General features: G+C 43.5%; 1 protein-coding gene across 1 annotated transcript in view; it reads right to left on the reverse strand.

Moving 5' to 3' along the window:
- Positions 1-11650, reverse strand: part of ZNF143 (zinc finger protein 143) — a 46558-nt gene that overhangs the window by 7007 nt on the left and 27901 nt on the right. The window contains exons 10-14 of the mRNA XM_015410359.1: positions 7826-7878; positions 7266-7445; positions 4672-4899; positions 3098-3246; positions 931-1092 (exon numbers count right to left, since the gene is read on the reverse strand). Coding sequence (XP_015265845.1) covers positions 931-1092; positions 3098-3246; positions 4672-4899; positions 7266-7445; positions 7826-7878 — 772 coding nt within the window. The remainder of the gene's footprint in view (positions 1-930; positions 1093-3097; positions 3247-4671; positions 4900-7265; positions 7446-7825; positions 7879-11650) is intronic.

Below are 11650 nucleotides of genomic sequence, written 5' to 3' on the forward strand. Positions count from 1 at the left end.
CTACACCCAATACTCTCTACCTCTGGAGGTTGTGGGCTCAGATCTCTCTTTGGACCGGCCTCTGGCTCTACTTCAGCCTCTCTCTCTTGCCCAAGAGAGCAGGGAAACTTCCATTCATTCCCCAGTCCAGCAAACTGTGGAGTGGCTGAATTTCTGCTGCCTCCCAGGGACGAAGACTGCCTCCTCCCTGGATGGGCTGCAGTCTACATTGATGCCACCCCGCCTGTTGGGACAGTCCCTGTTTTCCTGCACTTTTTGGCCTTGGGGCAGCTGGGAACTGTAGGCCAGCAGATGAGGAAGCCCCATTCAACCCAGTGAGTGATACTCCTGCAGGACCCTCTCTGGAACTACAGCTCAATTAAACCTTATGGGGGAACATTTTAAACAAAGAACCATAGCTATCTTACAAACACAGGTAACTGCCATTTCATTACACCTACCAACAGCTACTGAGGGGAAAATTAGTCCCACACAGGAGGCAAGCAGGAAAAGCGTCTTCGTGAAGAGAGAAAGCCATTTGCCAGTAATTCTGACAGGGCACAGTGCCTGAAGGGGGAGTGGGTGGGGAAGAGGAGCAGACCCAGCACCCAGCCAATGGCACATGAGTACTTATGAGTGGCAGCAGACAGGCCAATGGCTGAGGGAGCGCATTGCACAGCCAATGGGAAAGCTGCAAAGTGCCACCACCAAAATACAATTATATATATTAATAATATCACAGTTCTGTAGACTGGCACAATGTATGGAGCTTCATAACTTAAATTCCTACACAGCTAAGAAAGTATATTCTAGTTACTAAATCTGCAGATTGTCCACAGATTTAACTGGACAGGCTGCAAAATTCTGTTAAATATTTTGTGAGACAGATTATGTAGATAACACCACCTTGTGCTTTTTCTACATACAAATATATTTACTGGGTTTTTTTACCTGCTGTCCTTCAGTGCCCTCTGCTGTAACCATTGCAACGGAATGCGTCCCTGCAGAAGAAATAACTGCATCATGGGCAGGGACTGTTATGGTCGTGCCATCTTGTGTTACCATAGTGATTGTATTTCCAATGGCCTGCATGTCAGCCTGAGATATGTTAACCTGAAACAGAACATAAATTGTTAATCAGTCTAACAAGTACTACATTTGTGCCCTAGACTTTCATCACATTAGCTTGGATCCACAAGAGCATTTCTGTAGATGGAATGATTTCTCCTTATGGAGCTCAATGTTCTTCTCTACCCCTGCACCCCAAAAACAGCATGGGGGGCATTTTGAGTTGCAGCGGGAGGGGACAGGTGAAAGATTTGAGGTCCATGAGTGGAAATCCTTTTGTTCATGGAAATTCTTTGTTGGATCCAAGCCACTGTTTGTTTTCAACCATCAGTGTGTTCAGTTATACCAAGGATGTCAAACTCATTTATTATGAGGGCCGGATCTGACATAACTGAGACCTTGTTTGGCCGGGCCATGTGTGTCATAAAATGTAATGCCAGGTAGTGGAGATATAAACTTTATAAAGGACACAAACACAAAGGGTTTTTTTACTTAAAACAAAAACATGCTTAAAACATTAGCTCTGTAAGCTGCAAACCTACTTTTGATTTATTGACATTCACCACAGAAATCTCATGCTCAGAGTTCTGAGTCTAGGACCCACGGGAAAACATGAAATGGCTGAGCGATTGAGAGAGTCTGGCAAAGCAAGCTATGATGCAGCAGCAGCAGCAGAACTGGAAGCAGGAGATGGCCAGTTCCACTGTGGGCCTGATGGAAGCCCTCCGGGGGCCTGATCCAGCCCTTGGGCCACATGTTTGACACCCCTGAGTTAAACCATTAAAGTAACAACTGAAATAATCCCCAAGTGTTTTAAAAGCCTAAGTAGCTGTTAGAAGATATTTGCGAACAAGAACAAAAATAAGAGACAAAACTTCACAGTAACTTTGCTAAACTCTCTATATTAGGCTGGTTTCATAACTGAGAACCTTATGGTAGAGGTTCCACTTATTAAAAATGTTCCAATGTATATTTTAGATAGTTATCAGATATTACTATATTTAAAAGTCTTTATGGCAAGACTCGCCACTAATTCAGTATCTAATAGTCAAAATAAAAAAGGATAAAAGATACTGGAAGAATTTTTTGCAGCCTCTGTTGCACAAAAAAACCCCAAGTTCATCAGGTACTATCAGCAACAGTGTGGGCTGCAGCATGGAGGGGCTGTGGCTTGAGTGAGAAATCCACTATAAGTGCAGACCCCTCCTTGCAGCAGTGGAAAAAACAGCTATTCATGCAAGAGCACCTCCAGATCCAATCACTACAGTTCTATCTCCTTTTCTCCCTAACATGACTGAAGCTTATCCTAACAGTAGCAGTAACTAGGCAGTAATAAATTGCAGAAAGAAAATTTGGAACCACCAGGCATATGTAACTTATCTTTCTGCGGGACAATATCAACAATATCGTTATAGATTTTGCCAAGCCAGTGGTAATTATTTGTGACATTGCAAAGCTATACTTTATTGATTCCAATATTTCTATGTGTAAAGAAATGAGATAATTAAATGTAAGCAATATTTCAAATTCTGAAACCCAGGGCTTTTTTTTGTAGAAAAAGCCAAGCAGGAACTGATTAGCATAATAAGCCACACTCAACAGCAGAAACTTATTAGCATATTAGGCCACACCCCATGCCTTCCCTTGACTTGCCCTGGTGCCCTGTGGCTGTGGGGAGCTTGGGCAAGCCCCCCCTTGAAGGGAAGGGAAAGCAGTTTAAACTGCTTTCCCTTGGCTTGCCTGGGTGCCCCGTGGCTGCAGGGAGCCCGGGCAAGCCAGCCCTTGGACAGGCTAGGGAATGCCAGGGGGGGGATTTAAATGCCTCACCGATCCTTCCAGCCCCCCCCCCGGCCCGTCCACCTTGGAGATGCCCTGGGAGGGCCACTCTCCAGGCCTTCCCTCTGTAGCCACGCATGCACAGAGGTTTTGGCTGTAGTGGGCGTGGCCAACTCGGAAGCCAGCCGGAACTCCGTTCCTGTGCGTTCCTGGCCAAAAATAGCCCTGCTGAAACCCATTTTGCAGGTTTGGCTTTGACTTGCTGAATACTTACATGCTGAGTTCCATCTTGGGAAATAAGCGCCACTTGCTGACTGAGCCCTGTTTGAGTCACTGTAGCAACCTGTGCAGAAACAACATCATCTCCTTCTACGCCTGTTACATATGTTATCTGCGATCCTTTGAGTACATCTTCACCTTGACCTATTTGATTAAAGAAAGAACTTAGTTTACATGTAGCCTAAAATTATGCTAATAGGGAGACAATTAATCCTTCATGGAGGAACTGCGTTATATGTATAAAAGAAAATACATATTCTGATATTCATACCATATTTGCAAAAATTATAGTCTAAAATAAACTAAAGCTGCAATTTAGTCTCTGTGAATCTTTTTCTACTAACATTTGGGTATAAATATCATCAATGCCTTATTAAAATTGTTTTAATTGATGAATATAACATAAGAAGAGTCCAACTGGATCAGACAAATGGTTCATCTAATCCAGCATCCTCTCACAGAGTGGCCAACCAGTTCCTCTGGGCAGCCAACAACAGGGCATAGAGTCTGAGACCTTCTGATGTTGCCTCCTGGTTCTGGGATTCAGAGGCTTAGTGACTCTGAATGTGGAGGTTCCCCTCAGTCACCATGGTTAGTAGCCACTGATAGACTTATCCTCCAAGAATCTAATCACCTTTTTAAAGCTGTTTATTCCTGTGGTCACCACTACATTCTCTGGCAGCAAATTCCATATTTTGGTCACTCTCTGCGTAAAGTGGTATTTTCCTTTGTCCATCGTGAGCCTACTGCCCATCAGCTTCATTGGATGCCCTTGAGTTCTAGTATTTTGGGAGAGGGAGAAAAATGTCTCTTTGTCAACTCTCTCCATCCTTCGGAGGGGGGGGGAAAGAGGCCCCCTATTGTGTGATGGTGATGAAATAGGATAGTATCTTAAGTAATGTTCAACTCCAGTCAAAATGTAAACATTCCTCTTAATCTTTCTTTTGTAAGTAGCCCTTAGAACCAACAGATTACTTTAAAAGGGCTTCAGTGTGTGCTATCTCTATCGGTATTGGGCCAAGTCCCTTCTTTCCACTACAGTAAGCGTAAATTCATGCACACTGGGATAAAAAATCCTCATGATGTTATCTATTTATTTGCAACGTTCATGTTAAACAAACACTCATATCAGCTTACAGTGGATAATATAATATTTCATACAGCTCCGGCTAGAATACTAAGTACCGTTCTGATCACCCCGTCTCAAGGACACAGTAGTCATGAAAGGACAAAGGGTGGAATGGAGCATGTTCCTTTTAATGGACTTTTTTAGTTTAGGGGGGGAAATTGTTGAGGTGGAGACATGGTAGAGGTTTACAAAAATAATCACTCTGTTGGGATCTATGTCTTTATATCCAAATGCTATCCTTTGGTAGTCACTGGAATCTGTACTTGCTGTCAGGCAGTGAAAATAAAATAATTTTAATTAATCAGTGCTCCTGTGGATGGTACTTAGTTCCATTGCTTTAGCTGTCATAGTTAAGATATATTAATGTATCAGCAAGATACAATAGGTGAGGTTGCTAATATGATAGAAAATTTGGTGGATAGCAAGCATTAACTACATACCTGGAGGTGGCTCAAAAAATGCTTCTTGTTCCTCTTCTATTGGCTCTGTATCATTGTGTGCTGTCCGCTTGTGCATTGCAAGTGTAGAAATTTGTTTATATGTTTTCCCACAGTGATTACAGTTATATGGTTTGGAATGCGTATGTACCACATGGTGTTTATATAAACTGGAATATTCTGTAAAGCGTTTGTCACAGCCAGGGACCGTACATACATAAGGCTTCTCCCCTAGACAGAAAGATACAAGTAGTGAAGGAAACTGAGCATGATGTGATAGAAATCAGATAGCAGAAACATGCTGACATACTTCTATTATCATTGATAATTATTATCATTATTATTATAATCGTACCATGTTTTGAATCACAGTGCAATTCAGTTTAGCATGTTTTTCCAAGTCAGTCTCGGTAACTCTTTTTGCCTTTCGTATATAATGTGCAAAAGCCATTTAACAAGTAACAGTTATTTTGTATGGTAGGATTTGTAATCATGCGCAATTATATATTAAAAATGACAGTGGTTCAAATATAGATAAAAATAGCCATTCATTTCTTAATAGTATTCATGTACTGCCCAAGTGGTTAAGACGCTGAACTGCAGGCTGTGGAAGGTCGGTAGTTCAGCAGTTCAAGACCCGGGTGCCGCATGACGGAGTGAGCTCCCATCTCTAGTTCCAGCTCCTGCCAACCTAGCAGTTCAAAAGCAAGAAATTGCAAGTAGATAAATAGGTACCACTTCAGTGGGAAGGTAACAGCGTTCCGTGCGCCTTGGTGTTTAGTCATGCCGGCCACATGACCACGGAAACGTCTTCAGACAGTGCTGGCTCTTTGGCTTTGAAATGGAGATGAGCACCGCAACCCTAGAGTCGGATTCAACTGGCTTTCGAGCAAGGGAACCTTTACCTTTACTTTTTACTGCCCTTTCATCCTGAAATGGATCCTTGGGGTATTTTGCATTAGATTAAAATATATAAAGCAAATAAAATAAAATTAAGCAAATTAAGAAGCAGCCAAAGTGCCACATATCCAGTTTCCAAAGACAGAAACAGAAAACAATCAAAATGTCCTTCCCCAGCCAGATGACAACCTACAGCAGGGCTCATTTTACAGAGCACAGTAAATGGGAACGTTAGAGAGGAACAAATACTCCACTAGTTATTGTGGTCCCAAGCCATTTATTTCTTTACGCCAAAGGTCGCATAGTAGAGCAGTGATGTCCCAGCATCACCTTCTGGGACCTATCCTAAAGGAAGGAAGGAAGCAACCACAAAACAGTGCCATTCAGACCTAACTCAGCCAGGCAATACAGAATAATACCCTGATCAATGGTATTTAAAGCCAACAAGAGACAAGGAGGACCAACAAGGATGCTTTTGGGATCTATGCTGCGTTATGTTCACAGTTTGAAAATTCACAGCAACCAACCCTCCTTTCTTTACTTGGAATGATATATTCAAATGTAGTATAAGCCAAATAATATTTCAGAATATATGAACTTCAACCAATTTAACCCCTACTGCTCCAGGACACATGCCCTTCTGTTTTCCAGCTCTGCCTCTGCACGCAAACTACTCTTCTAGACCAACCCTTTTCCAGCACTCCTTTCTTAGAGCCTTACTTCCTCTACCCTTTCCTCTTCTAGGACCTGCTGGCTTTTCTATCCTTCTATTTGGTAAGAACAATTCAGCCAACAGTAACCGGACACTCATACAATCCGGACAGTTCAGCCAATAGCAATGAGCATCCTTTACATCCCTTTACCAATGGTAGTCTCAGTCTTTGACAGCTCAGCTCCAATCAGTCACTCACAGAATTTTCTTCACCACCATAAAACCTTTTAGCATATGTAATCTTTTCACAATGTGGTTCGTATTCTCAGACTTGGGAATTGCAGTTCTAGCCGAAATGCCACACTCTTACATGCATTTTTCAAAAACAACAACAACAAGGAACTGAGCAACGACATTCTAATCTAAACTAAGAGTATGGAATTTCTCTGTCAGAAGCACAGGGCTATCCCAAAGATTGCTAGATTAAGTGGGAACCTGTACCCGCCTCCAATGAATCCAGCTTTGTTCAGAGCTGTTTTATGTAATACCCAGGGCTTTTTTTGTAGAAAAAGCCCAGCAGGAACTAATTAGCATAATAGGCCACACCCAACAGCAGAAACTTGTTAGCATATTAGGCAACACCCCTGACAGCGCAGCTCATTAGCATATTACGCTACACCCCATGCCTTCCCTTGGCTTGCTTGGGCGCCCCATGGCTATGGGAAGCCTGGGCAAGCCAGCCCTTGGACAGGCCAGAGAAGGCATGGGGAGGCATTTAAATGCCTCCCCGATCCTTCCAGGGCCCCCCCTGGCCCGCCCACCTTGGAGTCATTGGGGGGGTCGCTCTCCAGGCCTTCCCTCTGTAGCCAGGCACGCAGAGGTTTTGGCTGTAGTGGGCGTGGCCAACTCTGAAGCCAGACGGAACTCCGTTCCTGTGCGTTCCTGCCCCAAAGTAGCCCCGGTAATACCTCCCACACAAACCATGAAGACCACATACAAAGCCTGATGATTATAAGCAAAATTCTATAAAACAGAACTCAAATACCTGTATGTATTCTCACATGGTTCTTGTAATTAGTTGCACTGGCAAAGGCTCTCCCACATCCTGGCTCTGTACAATAATAGGGTCTTTCCCCTGTATGCGTCCTGATGTGAACTTTTCTAATGTTAGATGTTGTGAATGACCTCCCACATCCTTCAAAAGGGCATTTGAATGGTCTTTCACCTAGAAAATGTTAAAAGGAAGGTTAGTCACACAGTATGTATTTTAAGAAGCAGTATTTTCATCAGTTGGCTTACACTTGACAATTCTGCTACTAAGTTTGCAAATTTCTTCAACTTTTTTTTAAATTATTCTGAACATACTAGCCTTCTTGTTAGTATCAGATGAATGGCCATTTCTAATGCCTAACTAGTGGGTGCACTTAAACTAAGTTACAAAGCTGCTTATAGCTAAGAAATAAGTTCCTATGAACTCATTGGGACAGAAGCAGACACAGGAGCAGGTTGCTGGACTATTTACTGCAGGTGAACATCAACGTTTTGATTCTTAGGCAACTATCCACCAGAACAGCCTCTGCACAGATGTATTCTGCATTTACTTACTGTTCAGCAATTCAATCTTGATAATAATCCCCTTAAAAAAAGTATTATGGAAACTTCAAATGTGGTTTGAAGGTTCAATACCATGAGCTGCTAGAGTAGAAAGTGCAGACTGAGTAATCTGAATATATGCCTAGGATATTTCTCGCATGTCTGTTATTCCCCTCAATGAACTGTGGCTAAAGTCAGAAAGAGAGAAAAGCAGCAGGCAGGATTCATCTTAGAAAATAATCCCCTTCCCAAGGAATGTTATATATTGAAACTGAAATGTTATTTGTATTTTTCAAAATTATTCTGACATTATTTAAGGGGAGGGCCAGTGGGTCAGTGGAAGAGCCTCTTCTTTGTAGGTAGAAGGTCCCAGGTTCAATCCCTGGCAACTCCAGTTAAAAGGATTAGGCCATGATGTGAAAGACCTATAGATGAGACTCTGGAGAGCCACTACCAGTCTGAATAGACAATACTGGCCTTGATGGACAGATAGGTCTGATTCAATACTTTCTGTGTCAACCTCTAGGTGGCACCTGGAGATCTCCCGCTATTACAACTGATCTCCAGCTGACCAAGGTCAGTCCCCTGGGAGAAAATGGCTGGTTTGGAAGGTAGACTCTTAGGCTTGCCAAGTCCCCCCGGGGGGCGGGGAAAACCCCGCCCGAGAGGCCCATTACCCGCCACCGGTGGATCAGGCCCCGGGGGGAACCCCACCCCCAAAGCGCGCAACGTGCCCAGCGTGAGCACGCCACCCGGAGGTGATGTAATCGCATCCGGCATGTTGGGGGCAGGGCCACAATAATCCGAGGGGAAACTCTATAGTTTTCCCTCGGATGATTGTGGCCCCACCCCCAATGTGCCCAACGCGATTACGTCACTTCCGGGACTCCGGGACCGGCGCGGTAGTCAAAACCCTACAATGAATGTTATATTGCTGGTGTACCCTGATGCTGTTGAGCTGAATTTTCTCATTTGCTTTTGCTAAGAACAAGGACTCCCGGACCAGCGCTGGACTCCCCCGCTCTTCATAAGGTAAGGACTTGGCAACCCTATGGACTCTATGGCATTACACCCTGCTAAGATTCCTCCCCTCTTCAGGCTCCGCCCCCAAAATATCCAGGTACTTCCCAATCCAGAGCAGAAAACCCCTAAGTATAAGTCAGCTTCATGTGTGTTTTGAAAGTAATGTTATTTATATTTTTTAAAAATTCGTCTGAGTTTTTGTTTGGAAAGCTGGAGAGAAATACAATTTGAAAATATTTGATCCTACCAGTTTTTCCAACAGTACAAGGAGGAAAGACCCCTTTCAAGCAGTAAAAAGGCTATCCTAGGGATTGTAGTATCCAGATGGACAAAAAAAAACCACATGGGATAGTGGCTGCAGTGAGGCGAGGAATTGGCCCATTCGCCCTTCTTCTCTTGCACTAGGGAAATATTGGTAGAATCCTACCCAATGTATTCAGTAGTTTTAAGGACTTTTTCCTACCCATCTGATGTATGTTTTTATTTACAATTACACATAACTATATAGTTGTGTTGATGCATAAGAGGTAATTCTCAAAAGCAATGATGTTGGTACCCACAAATGCCTCGTTTTTTAAAATAGAAAACAAAAAAACCCTTCAAGTAAGCATGTACATGTTATGCAATGCATAAATGTTTTTGCTAACAGACATCGGTGTTTCAGTATACTTATTAATTCAAGGAGCATTATTTTAAGATAAGGACCACAGCCCAGAGAACTAATTTAACAGTACAATCCTAAACCAAGTTCAATGGTTTTTGAAAGGTGTAACTCTGCTTAGGATTTGCACTGTAAGTAAGCTCAAGTGTTAGAGCACCCCTAAGAGAACTTTTGACTTCCTTTCTTGAATCAGTAGACCCTCTCACCCCTTCCTACCAATGTTCCCTCTAAGCTGTGGAATCTTGTGAGCAAAAATTCTACTTTGTGAGCAACTGGCATTAAAGTTGTGAGCACGTGATTTGGCTACTGCATAAATTAGTTTGCTCTGGAGCCGTCCTTCCTGAGCAGAGACAAAAAGGTATGAGCTGGAGGCTAAAAAACTGTGAGCTAGCTCACACTAACTCAGCTTAGAGGGAACACTGCTTCCTACTTCTGAATATCCCCCCAGTTCAAACATGGCGTGTCGTGCAGCATGAGGAACTGCTGCTTGAGAAAGAGAATTCAGTAGCAAAGGCGCACTGAGCCAGCTGCATAGTTCTTCAGACTGTGGCCATGGAAATAGTTATCCATCTCTAAATGGTGCACTACAGAACAGCAAACGTCTAGTGTGTGTGTGGTAATTCTAAGAAAACACATCTGTCCCTGGTTTAATTTACATACAACTACCTTAAACACACCTATACGGATCAATAGTCAAAACCCTACAATGAATGTTATATTGCTGGCGTACCCTGATGCTGTTGTGCTGAATTTTCTCATTTGCTTTTGCTAAGAACTGTCGAGTCCCTGTATACTGTCATGCCACAGAGAGAAGCCTAAGAGGGATGGGTGAAAGCAGAATTTTTATAATTCAATGTATTACTAAGCTACTTATTAGACAGCTCATTACCATTATAATTAAAAGCCTTAAAACAGATCTCTTAGACAGGCAACTATTAGCTTATCGGTAGAGGAAACTGCAAATCACTCCTTAGCAAAGTTGTCAGTTTTCTGCCAAAAAGACATATGAGTTTTTAAAGTGTGTACACAGTATAGTGGCATGTTGCTATAGTTTCTATGATATTTATTTGATGCTATGATCATATTACAGGCAGAAAATAACCGAATTGCACTTGGATCCACCCAGCAACAGCCTTTCCTCAAAACCAGTCTTTAGTTCAAACATAAGGAATGGAATGTCTGCAAGAATGTCACACAACCTGTTTGTAAACCCTGCCCTTGATGGTTTTAACTTCTTTTTCTTCAGAAAACACAGTGGCTGGAATCTGGTTATTTTTGGCGTTAGTGGAAACAGATCCTGGAAAAGCACAGTAACGTTTTTCATTACCATAAGCCCTCTTGGACTTGCCAAAGATATTCCACTGCTTCAAATGTCTACTAGTTTCAACCAGAATCCTGCACTACACTGAATTAGTATAAAATATGTGCATGTGTGTTATAAAATGCAAAGTGAGAAAAGAGTACACATTGCAGAACAGAAGAGAAAAGAAGGCAGGATTAACAGAGACACAAAGTAGAACTGGGAGAGGAGAGAGAATGCATTATGCATGTGCAGACAATGGGCTAAAAGTAGAAAATACTGCAGTACAATAGTTACAATATTTTCCTGTGGTTAACATGTCAGTGCAGCCCTACCAAGTTACTAAAAGTACAGACATGGCTGTCCGAGTGATATGGGTTCTCCAGCCTTGCTCTAGTCTCTCCTACTTTCTCACCTCCAGGGGTCGTTTCGTAGAAAAAGAGATAGGGGAACTCATTAGCATAACTCATTAGCATATGCCACACCCCCTGACATCACCGGGAGTGTGTCATAAGGCCACACCCCCTGACATCACCGGAAGTGTGTCATAAGGCCACACACCACGCCCCCAACGGTCCCACCCGCCGCCGGCGGCCTTGCAGCTCCATTGCCGAGCCCCATGAGGGGCCTGGCGGTGGACCCGCAAGGCCGGTGGGAGTGCAAGGAAGCCCCGCGAAGGCCCTCCCTGGCCCCAGGCAGGCAGGGGTGGGGAGAGGCAGGGAGGAAGCAACTTCCCCTCCCTCTTCTCCTGCCTCCTCCTGGCTGAATGAGGTCCAGAAGCGGGGCGGCCGGAAGCAGGGGGCGGGGCTTTGTCATGTGCCCCGCCCCCCGTACCTCACCCGGGGGAACTGCG

The sequence above is a fragment of the Gekko japonicus genome, unplaced genomic scaffold (assembly GCF_001447785.1).
Source record: "Gekko japonicus isolate JY-2015 unplaced genomic scaffold, Gekko_japonicus_V1.1 scaffold1697, whole genome shotgun sequence".
NCBI classification, from domain to species: Eukaryota; Metazoa; Chordata; class Lepidosauria; order Squamata; family Gekkonidae; genus Gekko; species Gekko japonicus.